At 37.0% G+C, this 25,475-nt stretch overlaps 1 protein-coding gene and 1 long non-coding RNA gene across 2 annotated transcripts in view; both read right to left on the reverse strand.

The window, feature by feature from the left end:
- Window positions 1–25,475, reverse strand: part of NLK (nemo like kinase) — a 167,789-nt gene that overhangs the window by 36,536 nt on the left and 105,778 nt on the right. The window contains 1 exon segment of the mRNA XM_027626266.2: window positions 24,724–24,779. Coding sequence (XP_027482067.1) covers window positions 24,724–24,779 — 56 coding nt within the window.
- LOC113939745 lies at window positions 981–24,726 on the reverse strand. The gene is made up of 3 exons (XR_003525333.2): window positions 24,592–24,726; window positions 20,752–20,847; window positions 981–2,107 (listed from the first exon to the last, which is right to left on the reverse strand). It is a non-coding gene; the product is annotated as an uncharacterized LOC113939745 (long non-coding RNA).

The following is a 25,475-nucleotide window of genomic DNA, read 5'->3' on the forward strand; positions in this document are numbered from 1 at the left end:
CAATGCAAAAGCAATGCTACATGAGTAAAAAAAAAATTGCCATTTTTCAACCTCTATGACATCATGGATACAGGCACCAATTATCAATGGCTACTACAACCCTTTGAAAGGGATGAGACTGATGAGCATCACCTCAATCCACCACTCAACCCTAGCAACACTTAATGTGTGATCTTATGTCTATGTGATATGAACACCACTGCCCAAAAAAGTATTCATGTCTTTAAAAAAACTCAACATAGGGGTGCCTGGGTGGCTCAGTCCGTTAGGCGTCTGACTCTGGATTTCGGCTTAGGTCATGATTTCAGGGTCGTGAGATCAGGTCCCATGTCGAGCTGGTGTTGGGCTCTGCGCTGGGCATGGAACCTGCTTAAGACTCTCTCTCCCTCTGCCCCCTGCAGCCTCTCTCAAAAAAACAAAAAAACAAACCTCAATATAATCAATCCTCTAGCTCCAATTACCAGTTTACTAGAAATATGGGGAATAAAAGAACAAGAGACACCACGAGAAGCAATCAGCTAAACACACAATGTGGATCAAACACAGTGTGGATCATTCTTCAGGAAAAATTCCTCCAACAAATAAATGACCAAAAAAAGGGGGAGGGTGGGTATGTGAGGGGAAGGGAAGGTAGGAATGTTCAGGATAAGAGAGTCTCAAGAGATGTAATAACCAAATGCAATATATGGGACTTTGGTTTAGAACCTGATTCAAACAAACCTGATTAAAAAAGAGATCTTTGGGACGCCTGGGTGGCTCAGTTGGTTAAGCAACTGCCTTCGGCTCAGGTCATGATCCTGGAGTCCCGGGATTGAGTCCCGCATTGGGCTCCCTGCTCAGCGGGGAGTCTGCTTCTCCCTCTGGACCCTCCCCCTCTCATGTGCTCTCTCTCTCTCACTCTCTCTCTCAATAAATAAATTCTTAAAAAAAAATTTTAAATAAATAAATAAATAAAAAAATAAAAAAGAGATCTTTGAGGAAATCAGGGAATATTAAGAAATTAGCTACTTTTATTAGGTGTGAAAATGACATAATGGTTAGGTTTTTAAAGTCCTTAACAGTTAGAAATGCATATTTAAGTATTTATAGGTAAATAATTTGATGTTTGGGATCTACTTTAAAAATAACTCCAGCCTTTCCTTTTCTGGCCCTCAATAAAAAGGGAGAGAGGAAATGAGACTGGCAAAATGATGAATAATTGTTGAATCTGGGTATTGGGTAAATGATAGTTATTACATGATTGTCTCTACTTTTCTGTATTTTCGAAAAATTTCCAAAAAAGTTTAAAAAAAACTTCCACTGTAGAAAACTGGGGAAATTCAAAACAGCCAAGGAACAGAAAAACTACCCCAGAATCCTACCTCTGTGAATGAACCTATAACATCATTGTGAAAATGTTGTACGTGTGTGTGTGTGTGTTTGAAATTGGGATTATAACATATACATGGTGTTGCTGACTGTTTTAACGTATAAAATATAAGCATTTTCTCGTTAATTAAGTATCTAATAAAGCAGAATTCTTATGACCATATCGTGTTCTATGAACAAATAGAATTCATTTATCCAATCTATCATTGTTGATAATCCAAGTTATTTCTAATACGTTTTTTACTTTAAATAAGCCTGAGATAACATCATATATCTCTATCCATATCTTTATGTGGAATCTGATTTCTAATACATTCCTTTTAAGTGGAATTATGGTGTTGAAGTAGAACATATTACATATACTTTTTTTCATTTAAAGTAACTTGTGAACACTTTTCCATGGTATATAGTTTCTTTATGTATTTTAAGTGCTTAAATATATACCATTTTTTGGAATATGTCATGACTTAAGCGATCCCTAACACTGATGTTTAGGTTATTACTATGTGACTGTCATATAGCTCTCTGGTGGGACAGCTTAGAGCTTTAGAGTTTTGTTTCATGAGGGATCCTCAATTATGTATAGATCCTTTCTCTTGGGTTAATCCATTTCTCTGGAGAAAAAGTCTTCCAAACTTCTGTCTTAGAAGGCACAGGCCAGGCTGCCAGGGTTCTGTATGAGTTGGGAAAGGGGCCGAAGACACCACAGCTCAGCTCCAGGGAATAAAGCTTTAGTCTTCTGCAGGATAGAAAAAGAAAGATCCGAATCTTACTTTTCCCTCTTGTATATACTTAAAAATTTTTTTCCCCACTAGGAAATCTTATATAGAGATAGGAAAAAACTTCTACTTGTACCATTTAACCTTAAACAGAAGTCCCAAATTTTTGAGTTGGTTCCAAAATCTCAAAGGACCCAAACAGAAACATTATACATAAACAACAACCAAAAAAACAAAAGAGCTTTACAATTGCATCACTGTATTAAGGGTTGTTAACTTGAGACTTTACTCGGAAAAAAAAAATCCTAAAGGACAGTATGATGCACTTATCTGTATGGGATGTCAGTCATGTCTGATGAGTCTGATAACTTTTTGTTCCTGAAAGGATTGAAAAGTTCTTGCATGGAAGTGAAGAGCAGGTTTATTCTATTCTGCCTTCATATCTACAAAACGGGTAGCCAAGTTTTGATGCCAGATCTTTACTGTTAGTAGTGACAGTTGGTATGCATGCAAGTAGCAGAGAGAAAACATCTTAATTTTCAAGTTATCAGGTTGAATTCATATTGCTGGCACTTGAAAAATCTTGCTTTGACTTATAAAAGGAATAAACGACACAGAAGCCAAAACAGAAAAAAGTATGAAATAATGTCATATGCTTTCTTCTAACAGAGACTACATTTTCAAAGAAAGGGGGAAAAGGAAAACATTGGCTGGAATGGTTAAGGTTCTATAACCAGATTATTTCATAAATAATTATTCATTTCAGGAGCGCCTGGGTGGCTCAGTCGTTAAGTGTCTGCCTTCGGCTCAGGTCATGATCCCAGGGGTCCTGGGATCGAGCCCCCCATCAGGCTCCCTGCTCAGAGGGAAGCCCGCTTCTCTCCCACTCCCCCCTGCTTGTGTTCCTTCTCTCACTGTCTCTTCACTCAGTCAAATAAATAAATAAAATTAAAAAAAATATTCATTTCAGAAAAATTCGTACATTTCATTTAGCATTACAAAACATGTATTTCCAGATCAGGGTGTTGTTTACCCTAAATCTATTGGATCTGAACTGACAATACTGGACCATTACTGACCAACAAAAATAATAATTTCATATGGTTTAGCCCTACACAGAGAAAAGTATATCAGTATCAAAATGAAAAGCAAGGCATTGAAAATGAATATAAAGCATGATTTCGAATGGTAAAGTCAATTCTTCTCTACTAAGACCACATACATATGTGTATAATTTCTCATAAAATATAAACCAGCGGGTATTCCCCCTGCTAAACACAAATGACTAGATTATCATCTCACTGTCCTCAGGATCTGTGAACCTGAAAAATCTTTTATTCAATTGCCTGTTGTAATACTTAAGAAAGGAGAGTGCTACTTTCATACCTCTGCTTAAGAAGATGATAAGCTGACTTAAAAAGAGAATGAGACAGAGCACTGAGTGATGCAGAGAATTGTTGACTCTCTGTATTGTACCACCTGAATCTAATACAGCACGGTATGTTACCTATATTGGAATTAAAATAAAGACTTAATAAAAATGAAAAAAAATTGAATGGGGGTAGGTTGATAAACTTTTAAATTAACCAGGAAAGTCCAGGGCAAAACCACATAGAGCCCCTGTCCACCTTTACCATTTTGCTTATTACCTCTGTGCAGAGGGGCTTTCCTCTCCTCTAAAATATTTTATTATTATTTATTTTTAAAGATTTTATTTATTTGTCAGAGAGAGAGAGGGAGAGCATGAGCGGGGGGAGGGGCAGAGGGAGAAGTAGGCTTCACACTAGCAAACTAGCCCGATGTGGGACTTGATCCCAGGACTCTGGGATCACGACCTGAGCCGAAGGCAGATGCTTAACCGACTGAGCCACCCAGGTGTCCCTCCTCTAAAATATTTTAGACACAAAAGACTGAAAGATTTTAAATTATTTTTATAAAGTGATTAAAATGACAATTCTGCAGAGAATTAAGTTTTATCAAGTTTTAGTTTAGCAAAGTAAACTCTTCAGAGGAAATACATTTTTCACTCCACAAATAAAAAGGTTTTTTCTTCACAGAAAACAAGCCAACAAACAGGCCAAACCTTTAAAAACTGGATTTCTCTGTACAATACAATTCCTGAATTTGAAGATTTAACAATATTAATAGCTTCAGAGATTTAGAAACAACACACACCACTTTACGATAAGGTTTCTGCTGTGCTCCGGCAGAAATCCTCTGAAGTCTCAATCCCAGCATAATGTCCTCCCAGATGTCTCAACTAGTTGCCATGCCAACTAAAGCAGCTTAAATTAAATGGAGGGCCCGAAAAAGCACCTGCATCACTCCAGGTCTGTTGCGCATTAAATAAAGCTCTCTTGACAGGGACTTCAGAGGTGCCATTAACTTGAACAGCAGCTATCTGATTATTGTTTCTGAGTAATTTAATGAGGGTCTCCAACAAGAGGGAAAACAGGGTATGCTTTTCCTCTCTAGGTCCTTCTAAATGGGACAGCCTCTCCAACAGCTGGTGTACCTACTGGGTCAATGACTCTGCTATGGCCGTTTAAGTTACCTTTGGGTAAAGAGAAAATATAGGATTAAAGTTAGGGTTTTCAGGAGAATATTAACAGATTAACCATTTTCCACCTATTAAAACTCATCAATTAAAAATAGGATCATAAAAAACACTGCATGGTATGCCAACCTGAGAGTGATCTGAACAGCCCTGTTATAAAATAAATTGCTGCTGATTGCAGCAATTAGTTAAGTAGCTCCACGAAATATGGATTTCTAAATGTACTGATTTGCTTCAGAAAAACGAATGATGCAAATTAACAATTATAAATTCGGGGGGGGGGGGGGCAGCTCTGATGCCTCAAGTGCCCAAGACAAACAACAGTGTTTCCATGTTGTTTTAAAGACCTTTTTGTTGCCAATCTCGTTATTCTTGCTAATGTTGACATTCTAGAAAATTATTTTTACGGGGTAGAAAAACAGTGCTTTTGATGCTTTCTCCAATATTATTCGTCACTGGGGGATATCACTTAATAGAAACAAACTCATGCCAAGGAGGTTAGGTGATTTACCCCAAGTCACATTCCCAGTCAGAAAAAACGCTAGAACTACCCTTTGGCTTCCCAATTCTTGGTCTAACCAACCTGTTTCCCATAGGAGCCTGCTTACTACTGATTCCCATTTCTTACCCAAATATCATCATAGTATACAGATTACTCTCAAATAAAGAAAAGCCGAATTACCTTTTTTTAGATTTTATTTTTAAGTAATCTCTACACCCAACATGGAGCTTGAATTTACAACCCTGAGATCAAGAGTCGCATTCTCTGCCAACTGAATCAGCCAAGCGCCCCCAAATTACTTGTAATTAGTGCTATGAGGAGAAGAAAAGGAGAAAGGAACCTAACTTTCTGTAGAAGCTTCTATGTGCCATTTTTTATGTCACCTCATTTAATTCTTACAATACCTAACTTGAAACTATCCCTATTTAAGAGATGAGCACACTGAGGCTGGGAGAGCTTAAGCTGTTGACACAGAGCTTGGATTCAAACCTAGGTTGTAATGATTCTGCAGTCTGACCTTTTCCATGAAATTTCCTTCACTTTGTTGACTATTAAGAGAGAAAATGAAATTCATGAGAATGCCATTACTTGCATTGTTGCAAAACCAGGTTTCAAACAAAAATCAGAAATTTAATACTACAATACATGATGCATCTTTTAGAATCCCTCCCTTGCCATGTGTTTTCAAATGGGAAGTCACTCTCTATTCTTCAACAAATATTCTGAATAGGACCATGTGCCAGGCACTGTTCTAGGCACTGAAAATTCAATGGTGTGCAAGAATGTCACTGCCTTCGCTGACTAAATTAGAGTCTAACAAGGGAGATGGACAATTAAACAAGCAATTACAACAGATTCACTCAAAGATTACAACAATGTCACGGCTGTTAATCTCATAAAGCCCTTTAGGCACTGCTTTGCAATTGAATATGCCAGACTTGCCATCACACAGCCAAGAGAAATAAGAGAAACAAGGTAGTCCAACCAACAGATATTCTTCTAAAGAGATAAATCTCTAAATTATTAGGACTGCTAATTCCAATAACTACAGTGATTTAGAACTTTAAACATGTAAGAAAACCAGGGCGTCTGGCTGGCTCAGTCAGCAGAGCATGCGGCTCTTGATCTTGGGGTTTTAAGTTCGAGCCCCACATTGTATGTAGAGATTGCTTAAAAATACAATCTTAAAAAAAAAAAAATGTGAGAAAACCATCAAAATTTCTTCAGCTCCTACTGGATTTTTTAAATTAGATGCACATTCTAATTGGCAATTTACCTCTATCTGTAAAAACACATACATTTGGTTTCCTTAAAATGGTTCACCTAAAAATTTTTTTTTAAAAACATGAGAAATAATAAAATAAAAGCAATTAACACTTACTGAGTTCTTACTATGCACCAGGCACATTCTAAGCACTTTGAATTATCTCAAAGAATTCTCACAAGTCACAGGCTATTATAAAGAACTAATTGTTCTCTTTTTGAATTTGAGTCTTTCCTTTTGGAAGGAACTGAATCCGAAGATGTCTGAAGTAATTGCCCAAATCCACACAAGTACTCTTATTCATTTCTTCTAGCACCTGAATTAGTCTTAGTTCTGTCACTAGTAGGCCACAGCCTCAAATAAGAAATAACCCCACAATTTGCTAAGGGATTATTTCAGTTTTCTGAAAAGTATTTTTGAGCCTACTACATGCCATTTTTAACATAGGTCCTCTCATTTAATCCTCATAACAATCTGGGACTATTGCCATGTAACAGATCTAGACTGGGGGTGAGGAATGTGAGGGTGACAGGTTAAATAATGATACTCCTTTTGCCAACAACAGAAAAATAAGACAAAAGTTAAATCAGAGATCAGTTTTTCTACCTCACATTCTTTGCCTCTTTTTCTACCTCCTGAGTATTCCACTTCCTTCAAATCTTACTCCTTTTACCTTTCTTTAGTCAAATTATAAAGCTAAAATTGATATTAACAAACATTTCATTGTACCTATGAATCATATATGCTTACTTGAAATAGTTTCTTGAATAGCTTCATGTTCCCTATCCTCTTTAAATAGATGAGAACTTAAAAAATTAGCATATGTGTGCCTATGTCAGCGTATTATTCATAAATATATAAATATAAAAATAATAGGAACTCCCAGCTAACATATTGTGTGTGGTGGGGTAGAGGGTTGAGCTAGCAGCCTTTGACAAGAAAATGGGAAGAAAAAAAAAAAGCCTTCACTAGAGATTGCTGGAAATATAGGATAGTCGTTTGGTGGGAGGTCTAAGTTGAGAATATAAGTTTGGGAATCATTAGATACAGTAAGAAATAATCTGTACTTCTACTAAATGAAGTCTGCCATAGACAGATTTTTTATCGATTTTGCTTTTAGTCACAATCTTCCTTTTCTTTGCACAAAGTTTTTCTTTTATTAAAAATTTTTTCATTTCTTTCCTTTTTTTATTTAAAAAACCTGGATATTGAAATTATGGAAGCACATCACCATTAATGAGTTATAAATTCAAACTTAACATCATGACATTCTTTAGAATAACGCACATCAGTGTCATTAGCAGAATTTTTAGTGCATAGTGCCCAAATATAGTACGCAGGATGCCCTGCTAGAATACAAAAGTTGCTGAGGATGAAAATGTGCTCATGAAGGACAGAGACTGAAGCAGGAAAAAAGCAAAAAAAAAAAGGAATCTTCTAAGGATCAAAGAAATGAGGTGGGACAATATTAGAGATACCAGAAAGGCAGAGAAAAGAGATTTTATTTAAAATTAAAACCAGTTTTGAACAATTTTCTTTGATGCAAAAATGATTATGGGCAAGAAGACTAGGAAACTAGTCTAGGAATCTAGAGCCTGGCAGCCCACCACACCCTCAATGGTAAGCCTCCCCTGACTCCTTCCTCCAATTAAAACAAACCTGTACTATGATCAGTATTTGTTTAACTCACACCTCTATGATGCTGCATCTATTTTTAGGAAGTAATATAAGAATGCATCATAATCAGCCTCATGCCAGAAAACCTGACTACTCTGTCAAAGGTAATTCTGCAGAAAAAGCTACACAATCACCACAGAAACAAATGCTGACACCAGATTCTGACCTTCAATTATGAGTAAGATGATTGACTCCTTTTCTGTTTTTAGGAAGTCATGATTATTCAAAGCAGTCTCAGAGGCTGCAGGGCTGGTGCCAGCACCATCTTTGTGTAACCATCATCATTAGCATCCATAAATATTGACTGGGCACCAAGTGGGTGTAGAGAGCATGCTAACTCAATGACAAAACAGTGAAAAAAGATGGATGAAGGCAAGGCAACATTCAAGAGGTTAGAAAAGACTGAGATTGATACGTAAAAATCAAGTAGAGAAAACAAGGAAGCAAAAAGATTTTAATGTACTGTACATGGCCACAGAAGCTTGACTGGAAAAGAAAAATATTTACTGAGACTTTTCTATAGATTAAGCATCCAGCTTTAAATTTATTTAGCCTCATGTACTGTTAATTACTCTAAGAAGTACTATCCTGGTTCCATTATACAAACAAGCCAAGAGGTTTAGAGAGGTAAAGGAACCAACCAAAGCTCATAGCTAGTATGCAGCAGAGCAAATGCAAGATCCTGGCCTTTGTTCTTAACTTGTGCTCTTTCTTTCAAAAGATAAAGTAAACTTCGGGGAAAATGGTGAAGGAAATAATTCTACTTCAGAAGCGAAGACCAAGAAGCTGGTTTTATTTATTTTATTTTTTTAAGATTTTATTTATTTATTTGACAGACAGAAATACAGCGAGAGAGGGAACACAAGCAGGGGGAGTGGGAGAGGGAGAAGCAGGCTTCCCGCCGAGCAGGGAGTCCGATGCGGGGCTCAATCCCAGGACCCTGGGATCATGAGCCGAAGGCAGACGCTTAACGACTGAGCCACCCAGGCGCCCCAAGAAGCTGGTTTTAAGTATGAGGAGTTAAATGAATTTAGGCAGTGGGAGGCAGTGTGGTGTAGGCTTTGGAATGAAAGGCCAGGTTAAAAATCTCAACTGCTACTTACTAGCTTGATTACATTGCGCAAGTTAAATAACTTCTCTGAGTTTGTTTCTGCATTTATAAAATAGGCACAATGATATCTACCACACAGGGTTACTGCCAGGGTTTAGATGTTGTGTGTGAATCACATATAAATGCCTGGCACATAGGGAACAAGGATTACTTGTTAGCTGCTATCATCATCATTGTGATGGGAGAGAGGAAGGGTACTGAATTAAATAACAATAAGCCAGGCCCTGTGCCAAATGTACTACATGCATTAATTCACTTATTCCTTGCAACAGTGCTTCAAAGAAAAATATGTCCATTTATCACAGAGAAAACTGAGGCTCAAGGAAGAGTAACAAGTAACTTTTTGAAGGTCAAAAAGCTAATGGGAGGAGGAATTAAGGATATGAACTCAGGAATGCCCAATATCAAAGTCCATTCTTTTGCCAAAATGTATGACTGTGTTCTTATTTTTCCCAACATTTCCCCCTCCCTGAAGAAAAAGCCGAAAGAATGCAAGTACAAAATCACAAAATAGGTAACCAGTTTAAAAACATCCTTTAAGTTACTGATCATAGAAGGAAAGATTAAGGCAACCTCTAAAGGCTATCATTGCTAAAGAAGAAAATTTTGTTTACTTATTAAATGGGGTCTTGTGGTTCTTTTTGGCACCAAACAGTACATCAATGATAGTCACATTCCTTCATATTGGGACATAAAAGCCTTTTTAGATCAAGAAGTTTTCTACAGGGCATATTATTTTTGAGAGAGACCTAGGGTTGGTTTGGACAGATTGGAAACTCAAGGGAACAATTATAAAAGTGCTAATCTCTGTTAGACTTTTGAGAACCTCCACACAGGGACCCTGGTTCTGGTAAAGGGCTTCTAGTAACCTAACGGGTTTCTCCGTCTTGAGCTCAGGGTGGTAAAAATTAGTAACTGATTAGTATTCTACATATCCAAAACAATAAAAACAAACACATGCAAAACAAAACTGCTCAGTTCATGGATAACATACTTCCTTTGGAAAAAAGCCACTTCAACCTAATCCTATGTTCTACCATCTGGTTCTCCCGCCACCTTTAAGTGATGTATCAGTAAAAGGAAAAAGACTATCAATTAAACATATAATTATTAAATCCATTACCAACCGCACAAATCAGTGCTCTTAATATTTAATAATGATATTCATATAGTATGCAGAGAGCAAACTGATATACTAAGTAGTACATAAATAAATTTTATCTGGCTAAAATACAGATTTGTGCTAGTGTGCTCTCTTGTAGTTCCCTGAAGTACTGCTCTCAAATAAACTGAGTTGGTAGCAGGAGACTCGGCTGGTCTATGAAGTGACTAAAAGCCCCACTGCTTCCCCACATCCTCCAATTAAGGCAGGTTTGATATATTTAGTGGCTTCTGAAACCTCTGGGTCTCCATGTAACACATGCCTCCTAGTATTTACCAACCTTAAAAAATAGAAATAAAGTCAGAACAGTGGGATATACAAAAAAGATCAAATAAATGGTCCTATGAGTCTCCCTAAATTCTCACACCTGAATTAAATATGTCAAGAGGCTAATAATCAGAAGGTTAACCAGAAGGTTAAGCAGTTCAGGAAAAGGACAATGGGGTTATGAGGCTTCTCAACAGCTCAAATTAGGTGTGGCTTTGCTGTGATCCAATAATAGTTGGGAGGCCTGACAGCATTTCATTCCTACAGCTGGGAAGTTTTAGAGACATATTTATTTTTTAATGGAGAGGTGAAGACTAGATTCAAGCCTTTTTTTTTTGCTTCACCTGGAACACAGGTGTTTCAGAGAGCTGGTGTGAATAAGTTGCTCTATCTATAGTGATTCTCTTCAAAGCAGAGGGAAAAAAATTCCAACTGTGAGTTGGAATTTTAAACAGTTCTTTAAAACAGCCCCAGGATGTGCTAATAAACTAAAGCTTGGGTAATCTGTATGTAGGCAGGAAGGGACACTACTAGGGGACATAACCATGGGGCATAAGAAAGGGAATGGTTCTTGGGACGGTGGGCTGAAGGAGGAAATTATGTCCTATCTTTCTAATTAATAGGAAAGGTTTGGGAGACTTACTGGAGAAAGCACTAAGAAACACATAATGTGGATTCAGTCTGGATGGAAGCCTTGGAGGTGCCAGTGAGTTGTACGTGGGAAGAGGAGACCAGGTAAGTAAACATGAGGTACTGAGGTTAACAACCCACTCCTCATTAACAGTTCACAGCTTATTTAAAAAATAAAAATTCTCTCTAAAAACAGGCTATGTTTGTTAATGATAGGCTATTATGAACGTCCATTTGTTTGTGACAGGTACTTGCTAATGCCATCTTTAGGTGGTAGTCGGCCTGACACGTTTTGTTTGCATCAGAAAATTCATAGGAATTCCTACTGTCTTTCAGTTTCAGTAAGTTCTATCTCCTCTATAAGCTCTTCCCCTACTACTTTTATAGCACTTATTAATTGCCAGGCACTGTTCTAAATCAGTCTGTTAATCTATACCAATCTAATCCTCAAAATAACTCTATGAGGTAGGTGCCATTATTATTCTCGTTTTATTAACCAGGAAATTGAGGCACAGACTCTGTAACAGGTAATAAGATCACAAAGTTACGTAGGTAGTAAGAGGCAAAGCTGGAATTCAAATCTAGGTAGTCTGGCTCCAGACTCCATGCTCTTTGCCACTACAACAGATTTTCTATTACGTCAAGCTAGAATGCTGACTAGGTAGGCCCTGAAATAAACAGATGAGGACCCCTGTTGTTATTTCATAATGTGATAGTAAGTAATTAAACTCAAGACTGCTACTGTCCGGGAGCAGAACTAAGAGATGATGAGTATGAATATCAAGAATATCAATTTAGGCTCTAGTATCTAGTATTGAGGGAGCCATCAAAGCTTTGTAGGGGGAAGAAATGGAGACACTCTCTAGTCAGTTTCCACATATAGCAAATATATGGGATGAAGGTCAATATTCCACATTCCCATATTCAGGCCTGCCAAACAGTCTCTGACTTAGATCATTCCCACCTCTCAGACAAAAGATAAAGAATAAAACCGATTCATTACACAACTTCTATTATCAGTAAATACTGGGGCAATTTATAAGCTATTAGGAATAAATGTTTACTAATGCTAAGGTGTTGTGCAAATATGTCATAAAAAAGCACTGCAATGAACACTAAAAATAGAGAGCTAATCATCCTGGACAGCTCAAGTTGCGTATAAATGTGAAATCTGTGATATGGTCTTATGTAAAAGACTACTTATCAGGTTCAAAAACTCTACACCATCTGCGGTTCAGAACTACAGTGGTTTGACCTGCCTGCTCAAGTGAACACATTTAATGCTTTAGGTGCAATGAGCAATTGATTTTGTATGAAAAATTATTAATGATATGATAGCAAAATAAGGGTATTTAACTGGTTTAGCTGGATGGGGAGAAGAAAATGGAGAATTTGTTGTATCAAATTATTTCCTACAGAATGAATATGGACAGAAAGCTTTGAAAACACAATTTTAATCCTTAAACAGTCTTTACTGACTTCAGATAATGAAAACTGGATCATTCTTCCAATTGCATACTGGACAAAAACCAACACTAAGCCAGACCAAAAAGAAATCTTGTGGTATTAAGTATTGATCAAGTAGGTGTCATATTGGTCAAACGTTCTACAATCTTTTTTTTTAAGAGTCTTTATCTTTGTGTGATACATGCTGGAACAAATACGAGTCAGGTGATATCTCCAAAAGGACACAGCGTATTTGTGGTTTAATAAATTATAATACGTGGATTATCATGTCTGGCTCCTCCAGCCATGAATTCTCTTATATGAAAAGTCCAAGAATGACAGTGAAAACATGCTTAAACCCACACTAAATTCTGAAATCTTGCTATTCCTATTTTAAAGAAGAAAATCTCACAACCAGAAATATGTGAGACTTTTAATAGACTCACATCTTTTTTTCCCCCAAAATCAGGTCCATAGAAGAGGGAAATTTCAACCTAGATCTCAGATATGTAACTGCCTCTGAAATAAAAAAGAGGGCATTAAATAGCATGGATAATGAAAATCTGGTTTATGGATATTGTTGATTTCAAACAATGCTTTCCATGTAGAAGAAAAACAGCAATGCATCACAGACAGAATTGCTTTCTCTTGTAACAAATGGTCAGCCCTAAATCTCATCATCTTCTTTGCAACAAAAAGCATGGGCGCCTTTGCAACTAGGAAAAAAAAAAATCAGTGTGTGCTTCAATTAGAATCACTGACCTTTTCTGAAGCATGCCTGTGCTTCTCTATAGAAATCAATGGAATAAAAGGTCATGTTGTTAAAATGTTTGAATACAGCAATCTCTTTCCCAGGCAATGGCAAATTCCTTTTATTTTTTAAGGTAAATAATCTGTTGTATATAAATGTCAAAAATTTATTAAAACTACCTTTAATTTGCAATTTGAAAACTAATTAAAAAAATCAATTCTATCACCAGAAAAAAGGGAAAATCACTGGAAAGATACATAATACATACTTCATTCTACATACTCTGTCATAGCCCAGAAGGTTCTGCTGGCTGAGTCCTTGTCACTAAGGCTATAAACACACATGCAATAAAACAGAAAGAGCATCCTAGAGAAAAAGAGATTACTTCAAACCTCAGCTCTCTTCTTTCCAAAGAAGGCAAAGGCAAGCTTTACGGAGATGGTAGAGTTTGGTGATTACTAATTTCCCACCATCATAACCCTCCAAAGCAAATGTACATACACAAAAAAATAGAGACTAAGAGCCAAGAAACAGACACCAAAAGAAATGATTAGAATAGTCACTATTTTTTCTAAATATTAAAAAAGATATTTGAAAGAAGAGCCTTCGCCTAGATTAGAAACATTTTACTTCTCCAGTTTTTTTAATTCACGAAGAGAAAGGGCAAATTCTTCAACCACCTCTTAATCCATTCAGAGGATAAATGCATGTATCAATCATATAAAATGCTTCTTACTGTTATTATAACAAATCTTAATACTTTCTCTAAGGACAGTGAGCCTTCAAATTAGACCCACCAACCTTTCTTAACGGGTCTAAAAAACTTACTTCTCTGTCCAGACAATCTGGTTTCAAATATCCTCCTGCCCAACAGAATTTGAGAGCAATTTACTCTAGTTTGATCTATTGTAAAGCTGCAAGAATGATGTCATTAAAACCTGAGAGCAGATTGCTATCAGTGGTATAAACAAGCACAAACAGTTCTGGAGGGAAGACAAGCCTCTCAATATGAAAGCTGCAGATGCTTCCTTACCTACCCAGCGCTACCCATCGCCAATGAAATTCATTTTTGGTTAAAGATTTTAAAAGACAAAGTTATTAAAATGAACCAGTTATGAAGGGCAGGGAGGATTCGAAATATACAGAGAACAAAAATCTATAAGAAGAAAGAATCTAGGAGAGATCTATCAGAGAAGTCTGAGTACTTTTTATGGCAGTAAGAAGAGATGAAATAGGGACGCCTGGGTGGCTCAGTTGGTTAAGCATCTGCCTTCGGCTCAGGTCATGATCCCAGAGTCCTGGGATCGAGTCCCACATTGGGCTCCTTGTTGAGCAAGGAGCCTGCTTCTCCCTCTGCCTGCCTCTGTCTCTCTCTCTCTGATAAATAAATAAAATCTTAAAAAAAAAAAGGGAGAGATGAAATAAAATGGTGGTCCATTTAAAGGGTTCTGTCAAGAGAGAAGGTTTGCTGTATGTCAATTATATCTTTAAAAAGATGTAAAGATCTGCCTTTTTCATTTGTTCAGAGTGCCCACTTTCTAACATTTATGTAATGAATGATCTAATAGACACTTAGATGTGCCACCTATTAGCACTGTTCCACACCATTTAATTAGAACAGCTATGCAGAAAGTTACATGGACCCATAAACACGAAATCAGATACTTCCTAAAACTCTGTGGGAAAATAAAAATAAACTGGAACTACTGAAAATATAATTTATCCTACTAATAAGATCATTGATTTTATATGGCTTGTATAAGGAAGGACTAGAGAAAATATTTTATTCTATGAAAACTTTAAGTACTAGATAAGTCTTCCAAACTTTTTTGGGAAGGAGAGAAGGGCGGAGCAGTTTTTTTCTGCTTAAGGAAATCTGGTTGATATCTCTAGTGTTAAACTGATTACTCTAGTATTATAATTATTTGAAAATCATCAATCATCCCCAATTGTACCATGAACCACTTAAGGATAAAAACAATGGCCATTATACTTCATACTACCTGCTAGTACCTCTGTCCTGAGGGTAAAGTTCGAAACTTAGGCATAAAGTGAACACTGAGTATCACAAAAAGTCATCTGGGAAGATACCATGTTGGAGACAAGTATGTCAAATTCACATTAAATTCAACAGTATTGTGTTTGGCGTTGAAGCAGAGTGCCGTTTCTTTGACTGAACCCCATAGGAAACAGCTGGCTCTTGTTAAGGGGTGATACTATATAAAACTACCTCTCTCAACAGCATCATGCTCAGTTTGGTGAAATTCTCTCACTTAGAGAAGCCTATGGGAGCTGATATTACCTGAGGGAACAGCACATTCTTGATTCCTAGCTCATGCTCACTCTGGAAAATCAGCTAAATGAATGGAATTGGACATAAAGTAATTATCTCTTTTAATCATGTTTAAAAAGTCAAAGAATGAATGAAGCAGAGATTTTGGGTGATTAGTTCAAGGCTCCAAGTCAAAGACACACATAGCCTTAAACTTCTGATACTTCACTTTAAATCCTTTCCACTGTTGTGTCAGAATGAAAATAAAGTTGGAACTTTTTGCCTAAAATAGAATATCTTTTAACTTTCTTAAAGCCTAAACAGAAGATGAATTACGTCCTCAAGTTTTTAAAGATTGGTAGATCAATCACAGTTAATTTGGTCATCAAAAAAAATTTATGATTACATAAAGAACACTGACATGATTCTGAGGAAAAGTCTCAATGTAAAGAGCTAACAAGTGGAGACAGAGTAAGCTGCTTCCATCTCCGCTCCTTTTCCAGGCTATGGTTGGTCCCAATGCTAATGCTCAAAAGACCTCAAAAAAACAAAAACAAACCAAAAAAACCCCACAACATACGAGAAACTAATTCCATAGTCTCTTATCCTTGTCTTTAGCAGCCTTTACAACAATCCAGATCTTAGCTAGATCACACAAACAGCTGGTTTGCTATTTGAAGTCCCTTAGGTGGTCACTGGTAACTTCAACATTTATGCTGATAATTATTCTGGTGGCTTTTAGCCTAGTGGATCCCAACCCTGAGGGCACATTCAGATCACTGGGGAGAACTTTTCAAAAATTCTTATTGATACCTAGGACCAAACTCAAACCAATAAATCAGAATGTAGGGTTTGAGCGTTTGTATTTTTTTAAAAAGCTCCTTAGGTGATTTTAATGTGCAACCAGGGTAAAGAATCTCTATCCCTCAATTTCTCAACTGTCTGAACTCCAAGAACTTTCCTTATTATTCCACTTCATCTACCTTAAAGCATGGCTCTACTTTCTATCTTGAAATGATTACAACTTGTTCTAACTACAAATTCCTTTCTTTGAACACAATCTCCAAATTCTAACCACACTACTATTCTTGCTTGCTTGCTATCACCCCAACATCTTTGTCTTTGGATCTCGTCTCTCCTTTCTCGGAGTACACCAAGTCCTCTTCTGATAACTGCTTCTGTATCAATGTGGCCAGCCATTCTGTGAGGGTCTAGGGAGCCTCCTCCCAATTTTTTCATTTTCTTGTCCTACCTCTGTGAATACCCAACCAGCCATCAACATCAAAGCCCACGCTGTTGAGTACATGGCTAAAGAGGTCCCACTCAATTGCCAAAAATCCTTCTCAACTTTCTTGGTCTGCACAACAGTCGCTGCCTCTCAGCCCTAAGAGTTGGATCCTTTTTAAGGGTTTTTTGTTTTTTTTTTAGTTGTGGTAAAATGTAACATAATGTGATGTCCCTCTCCATCAGATGCAGGCCCCCAAATGTGGGACAATGATTGGGTAGAAGCCGGTGGCGCGGGCAATGAAAAGATTCACCCAAGGCAGAACAAGGGAGAATAATAAACATAAGTTTATTGAATATATTGCAAGGTAGTGGCAGGGCTGGACCTCAAACAAGACTGTCTGCAGAGGCTCTATTTAAAGTGGGAAGGTGAGGAGGTATGGAGATGTATGGAATTTTCCCTTTTTTATAATTGTGCCTGGTTCTAAGTAGCCCATTGGTCAGTTAGGGCCAATGGATATTTTAAGATGGGTTGCCTGGTGGGCCTGTCTGTATTTAGCCAGGTGGTCGCTGGGGGCCCTTTGACCTTGATCAAGTTTCCATTGCTCAAGTCTGTTGTCTAAAAGCAGCCTCTACACAGAACATAAAATTTACCATTTTAACATGTAAAATTCAGTGGCATTATGTACATTCACAATGTTGTGCAACTATCACCACTAATTCTAGAACATTCTCATCAGCCCAAACAGAAACTCTTTGTTAAGTTTATAAAGGACACTTCTGATTCTGTCATTCCTTATCACAAAAATCTCTCATTGTGCCTTCAAATGCCTACTGAATAAAGATGAATTTTCTTAGTTTAACATTCAAGGCCCTCCATGATTTGCTCCAACTAGCTTAATTTCTTATTATCCATGCATGCTAAACTCTAGCCAAATGGATGATCTGCCATTCCCTAAAAGGTGCTCTTGATACTTATCTCTCCATCTGGAATATCCATCCTTCTCAAGGCTACCTGTCCACATCCTCCTCATCTTTCAACACTCAGCTGAAATGTCATTTTCTTCATGAAGTCTTATTGTTTTTTTCTGCCTGAAGCACTCTCTCCTTCTTTTCAAGTTCCATACCACCTGCCCATATTCTTTTGGCACTTCCTACCATATATATATATATATGATGGTTCCCTCTTTACATCTTATCTCACTCCACAGACTGTATTTTTTTTTTTTTTTAAGGAAAGCACTAAGAGGCAGCAGGGAGTTAAGAGCACTCCTGGTCCAGTGCTCTTTGATTTGAACATGGGTTCAAATCCCAGCTCTGTCATTTCTAAGTGAACTTGGATGAGTTATTTACCTCTCTGAGCTATAGTTTCTTCAACTGTAAAATGGAAATAAGAGTCAGGTATTTAGAACAGTGCCCGGTACATTAAATGGAAAAAAAAATTAAACAAATGAACAATTCGTCTTTGTACCTTCCACAGAGATTAGTATAATGTTATGTACAAAGTAGTGCTAAATGTTTGGCTGAATGAATAAATAAGGCAGACTAGATACTGACTAAATGGCAATTAAAGTCAGGAATTCAGGTGCATTGTTCTGTTAACTTTTCCTTTGTTTTGCCTTTCTCTGTGTTTCTGCCTTAGGCTTCAAGGGTAAGGAGCCAGAATTGGTAGACAGTGGGTAAGCAATAGTTTTTTTGTTTCAAATCATCAAATGCTTTACAAGTAATCCAGCTTGGACACTAAAATGGGAATGAGTGAAAATCAGACCCCTAATGCTCTCAGAATATGTTAATTCTTTTATATTGCTATGATTCCCAACCTATAATTATTATTTATAGGATTGTATCCCCCCGCTAGATTACAGACCTGGAGGGCAGAGACTATCTTATTCATTCATTTAGCAAACATTTATGTAGCACCTACTATATGTTAGGCACTGTTCTAAGCTGGGAATACAACAGTGAGCAAAAGAGAAAAAAATCCTGGTTCTAGTTAACATAGTTGATGCTTATGTTTACAGAATAAATGAAGAGGAAATTCTAACAACATGGGAATCTTCAAAGCTCCTAGGATGTAGATTTCTGGTCCTTGCTGGTTCTGTCTGATTGAGAGTAAGAGTGCACTTAAGTACGTATATACGTATTTCATTTTGTTTGTTCTTAGCAGTTCATGGACTCCTAAGATTCCCTGAAGGTTATAGAGCTGTTTCTTTCATTTTCTTCTTTCTTTCTTTTTTAAAGATTTCATTTATTCATGTGTCAGAGAGAGAGAGAGAAAGAGAGAGAGAGAGAGAGAGGCAGAGGGAGATGCAGGTTCCCTGCTGAGCAAGGAGCCTGACGCAGGACTCTATCCCAGAACCCTGGGATCATGTCCCAAGCTAAATGCAGACTTTTAACTGACTGAGCCACCCAGGCATCCTTATAGAGCTGTTTCATAGCACCAAAGAATCATGTATTGTATATTCTTTAAATTACAAAATGTTGCTATAAAATATACTATACAAATACTATCAGTTAAAATTAAATGACTGCATCTGGGGAGCCCAAAACTACATTACTGCTCACCAAGGACCCTAACTGGTCAAAATGGGGATGGAGGTTCCCTTGCTGCCTTTATGACAAGAGATTCCTGTTTAAACAATGCCTGCACAAGCCAAACCTATTATAGGGACACTTCTGAAAGTAAAAGGAGGAACTTATTAATTAATAATTATACAGGACATTAGGTAAAATGCAGGAGTCCTGACAAACCGGGACACACAGTCACGCATTAAGACTTCTCATTTCCACTGGTTTTAGGCTGTAATTGCTTCTGGTACAGAAAACCTGTACTACTACTAAGATCATGTTTCATTATGTTTCAAGTTAAAAGTAAACTTTTCCCAAGGCAGGTCAAATTTTTATTTCCAATCCAGCAGGCATCCCAGTAGAAAAAGGCATGTTTATGTACAGAATTCAGAATCCTGACTAAAGGATGATAAATAATGATTTTCAATCAAATAATTACAACTGGTTTCTCTTGGGTTAAATTTCAGTAGGCTCAAAGTGACTAAGTGCCAAAGTATTTTCATACAGTTTTCCAAAGAGAAACTCAGAGTGCAAAATGAATAATGTAATCCCTTAACAGCTAAAAGTTCAGTTAAAAAATAATTTTTCTTAATTATTAAGGAATATATTTTCCAGGTTGATACATTAGATTTTAAGAATATGAAAATAGAAAAGTTACAAGATACAGAGAACAGGGTAGAATTTATTGTTCCTTCCATACTGGACTCCTGCTAAATCTGTTGCACCCTGTAGGTAGATTTGTAAATAGTTATAATCTAGATACTGTCTTTTTATAAGTTGCTTAAGGAGCTATCTAAAGATGCATGGTCTTTGAAAACTCAAGCCACTGATGGTGGGCACCGATGTTATCATTTTATTATAGTTTCAGGGAAAAAAATGTATGATTAACTGCATGATACTATATGCTTATACTCTTAGTGTACATCTGATTATATCAAAACATTCATAGACCTCAGATTTTCTAAAATGATACCAACTATTAAATCAGTGTAAAGAGATTTTAAAACGTTTCTGTACTAACAGTTACATATGCAATATAACAGCACAATTTTTTAATCTTAGAAAAAAGTGCAATGATGTGGTACTGTATGTATAATAAAAGGTTACTTAAGATTATTTATTTCCTTTAACGACTTAAATAAGATAAACATATATTTTTGACTCTATGAACTGATTCCTTTATCAACTATTAGAACATCCATTAGATCTAATAGCAACATACTTAGAACTTACCTAAAATGACAGAGCCTCAAACAGACCTCAAAGTTTCTTCAAAGCACAATTCCATGATCATACATTTAAAACTCAAAATATTATCCATTCTAAAATCTGCAAAGACACAACAATCCTCCAATTTAAAAAAAAAAAAAAAGCCACTGTCTAAAACCATGTGTAATGTGTATGCCATGTTTCTGAGATACTACAGAGGGAGCTGCTAACACAGATGAATAATACATTAAGTTGAAATCAAATACTAACTTGAAATACTATGAATCTCCAATATTTTTATGTTTTAGTAGTAAGTTTTCTTATTTTTCAGTGGGAAACTGAGGGAAAAATGTTTTTGCTTTGGCTACAACAAATTTACTTGTATTAAAAGGACAGGACATAGAAAACTTCTATTTAGGATATTAAAAGAATCACCAAAGGCAGAGCTTGTATGTAATTAAGGCATTTCTTACATTTCCATTTAATAGCTATCCTAAAACACAAATTTTTAGTATCCTGTTCTCCAAGCTAAATCATGCCTTCTACAGAGTGTTTATAATCCTGGGGCAGCTATAGTAACAATTCCTTTTTATGTTAAAGGGATTCAGTGTTTTCCAAATAGCACAACCAGTGGAAAACACCTTTTTTCTGTGCATGATTCTATACATAGCTAAAAATTATACAACAGAGAAGAAGAATAATTGAGGTTTAGGTTTGAAAGACTCTCCTGTAGCTATCTAATTACAACAGGTGTCAATTTTTTAACCTGAAGGTAAAAAAATTAAATAAGAAAGTAAAACATTTAAGTAAATCGTGTACCAGATGGTTCTACAAATATTTTATGGCAAAGACTTTTAATTAAACATTCATGAACAATTTTGGGGAGAGGAATTTCATAGAAACATAATGCTAACTAATGAAATGAGCTGAAATCAGCCACCAACAGGTACTATACTATCTATGCCACTCACAGTTTTAAACCATAACGATGCTAACTTTCCCTCTGCTCTCCAAGTATTTGAAATAATAATCAATCAAGGATCTCCCAGACTCCAATTATGGTCACTAATAATAAGTGAGAACTCCTAGCTTATAGAAGCACACGAAGTTTTTAAAGGAATGACAAGCCCAAGTATACAAAATTAATGCCTGATATAAACAATTCATGCTTGAACTATAAGACAGAAAATGATTATTATAAATTAGCTAAGTGTTCAGTGAAGAGAATCTAAATATATCTGGCAGTTATTAAATATAAATATATTCACCAATTAAGTATCTTACTTGAAAACATTCTTTCCTCACAGATGGCCTAGGTGCAATAAAGGGTTAACTCATCAGGTCTAGGTTACCCAAACCCTACACATTCCAAAAGTCTTTAGGACTGGCTCAGGACCAATTCCTGGGAAATAACCTTTGAGCCCTTGCAATGTCCTGCCTCATAAGAGTGTCTTAACATACCTGGGGCTTTGGTCAAATCAGACAGTTTATGCTAACAGTATGATTTATGGTGACACCGGTTTTTTTTGCCTGGGGCCTTGGGCCAGCTGTATTAGAGTAACGTCTGGGTGGGGAAAGAGGAGGAGGGCCAGAGACTTGAGTAGCTAAGGTCAGCCCTGTGGGTGCTCTATGCCTACCTGACTGATCTCCAATAAAAACCCTGGACACTAAGGCTCAGGTGAGCCTCCCTGGTTGACAAAATTTATCTGTGTTGTCATACATTGTTGCTGGGAAAATTAAGCAAGATCTGTGCAAATCTACCAGGAGGCCAAGTGGAACTTTGTACCTGGTTTCTCCTGGACTCTGCCTTATGCAACGGTTTCTTTTGCTGATTTAATCTGTATCATTTTGCTGTAATAAACTGTAACCATGGTAGAACACCTTTCCTGGATCCTGTGAGTTATTTCAGCAAATCATGGAAGCTGAGGGTAATCTTGGGGACCCCTGACACAACCTATAATAAAATTCTTCTTTAATAAAGATTTCTTCTAATTTCAAGGTTTGTTGTCAGCAACGTCATTTCCAAATAGGTAGAAATAGCATTACACATTCATAGGAATGCCTTCTAATATGTAGGTTCCTTTCCGGCAAACTAAAAGGATAAAGGTGACTCCTGGCAAAGTGTAGGAAGTTACTTCTTTTTTTTTTTAAAGATTTTATTTATTTGTTTGACAGAGAGAGACACAGTGAGAGAGGGAACACAAGCAGGGGAGTGGGAGAGGGAAAAGCAGGCTTCCCGCCAAGCAGGAACCCCGATGTGGGGCTCGATCCCAGGACCCTGGGATCATGACCTGAGCCGAAGGCAGACGCTTAACGACTGAGCCACCCAGGCGCCCCGGAAGTTAGTTCTGATGAATGACACAAGTATGGCCCCACTCCCATGAGTCCCTTTCTCAGTGAAAACCTGGGTAATTTTCAGGAAGTCTATGAAATGGAATCATCAATGCTTTCTCCTCAGTTGTTACTTCTTATCTATAGTTGAGGAGAGAAGAACTTTCTCAATTCTTCTATCCTTAGGGTAATTCTGTGCTTTTTTAAAAAACCGTATGTCAAGAATCACCTGACCAAGCCCAAGATCTCAAATACAGAAAGACACTCTTGTCAGCCAGAAGCTTTCTCTGGAAAGTGCAAGGTTGGAGCACCCCAAGTCCACTGAGTTAAGCCTTTATTAATTCCAAAAAGATTCAGCGGTTAAAATATCACCAAGGATTACAGCATTCAAGAGCTTTAGGTTTATCATCAGATCACAACATCCCAGCAGTGTTGATCAGTGACAATTCTATCACCTTATAACGTTTCCCAATTCCCCAGTCAGCTTAGCCATTCTCCTTCCCTTAGGGAAGCTCTTAATTGTTCCCAGTTACTAAAGAAATTATCAAAGATAATTGTCTAGTATAGAATTACCTACCACCTGTGTAATGATTTTTATCTCACTGCTAAGTCTGAAAAACTATCTTGCTTTCATATTGGTTTCCATTCTAAGTCATAGGCCTAGTGTTAATAAAAAGCCTAGAGTGAATATACTGTCATGAGCTCACTGAATTCAATGATTTAGGACTCCCTGTCTTTCACTTAAAGTTTTACCCAGTTAAATGCAGAATGGTAAATCGTGCTGCTTTGCCTAGGGCTAACCTATGTCCCAATTTTTTATTTTCATGCATAGTCCCAGAAGCTAATACTAGGCATTATTTTACAGTTTATTATTATCCATGATACCTAACATACTATTTTTACATATTAACAGTAGTAATATAGTGTTAAAGCCTCTATCCTGAGAGAATCATGTAGGAGTTGAAATAAAGACCACAGAGTGAGACCGTCTGGAATTGAACCTCAATCTCAATACTTGCTAGCTCTGTGATCTTGTCAAGTCTTTTTTATCTTTTGTGCCTCAATTTCCTCTTCTCTAAAATGGGAACAGTCACAGTATCTTTCCCAGATGGTTGTTACAGGGATTAAACTCATATGTGTAAATAACTTAGAACTGTGCCTGGCATCTGATAAAAACTTATATAAGTAATGACTATTACCAGCACCATCACCATTAATCCAAAGAACTTGGGATTTGACTTATGTTATCTTTTTAATTTTCACCTTACCCCAAGTGGTAGAAAAAAGGGGCAGTATTAACCTCTTAACTGATACGCAGTTGTTGTACAGCAACAAGAATACTTTCTTGAGTTCCATACAACACAGCTGCCTCACTGGTTTCATCTGCAAAATGGGGATGGTAATAACCTATCTCATAAGGCTGTGTGCAGGTTAAGTACAATATGTGCTCCAAAGTCCTGTTTTATGGTATCACAATTCAGGATACATTGATAATATTGCTCTCTGTCAGATAACTTGGGATTTCAAAATTACCTGGTTCCAGGTACTCAACCACCTCTGCAAGGATGAGATTTTATACACCTTAAAGCATGAACCCAAAAAGGTGCTAGAAGAATAAATTAATAAATTATTGTCCCCTTCTTTCACATTCCCTGGTTAGGATACATTTCTTCAAAATAGTCAATGTGTGGAGGTTGGAGTATGTCAAGGGCAGAGAGTACCTGAGAAAAGGAAAAAAAAAAGTCAAATTTAGAGAACTAAAAAGGAAGCAAAATATGACATAAATGCAAGTAATACTATTAACTCTTGAATGATTTAAGGCTTAGTTACAACTGCCCACTGAGATCAACTAAATATATCAGTCAAGAAACAGTCCTAAACATTAAGATGGGTTTGTAAACTTACTATGTAAAAGACAATTCTATCTAAACTAAAATGAGAGGGGCAATTGGGTTCTACTACATGCTACCAGACTGCGGCATGCAAAGTGTGTTGAAAGCCCTATTTTTAACAATCAGTGTTGCTCTAAGGGCACGAGGAGACACACCTACCATTCATTCCTCTACTCCTCTGTTCAAAAAATGTTTACCAAGTACATTCTCCCTGGCCAGCACTGTTGTGGGCTCTCTGGTTATAATGATAAACGAAAGTGACACCATCCCTGCTCTTATGACTAGTAGAGAGGAAAGCATTAAACAAACAAGCAGTTACACGACTATCTAATTAGGACGTATATTATCTGAAGGGAGAAAATCAAGAGGAATGGGGACAAAAAGTTTCCCTGAAGTAACACTAAGACTTGAAGGCTGAATAGGAGTTGGTCAGGCAATGAGCAGGTACTGTAAAGGCACTGAAGCAAGAAGGAACCAGGCAAATTCTAGAAACAGAAATGCCAGTGCTTATGGAACAGACAGGGT

This window comes from Zalophus californianus, chromosome 16 (genome assembly GCF_009762305.2).
Source record: "Zalophus californianus isolate mZalCal1 chromosome 16, mZalCal1.pri.v2, whole genome shotgun sequence".
Taxonomy (NCBI): domain Eukaryota; kingdom Metazoa; phylum Chordata; class Mammalia; order Carnivora; family Otariidae; genus Zalophus; species Zalophus californianus.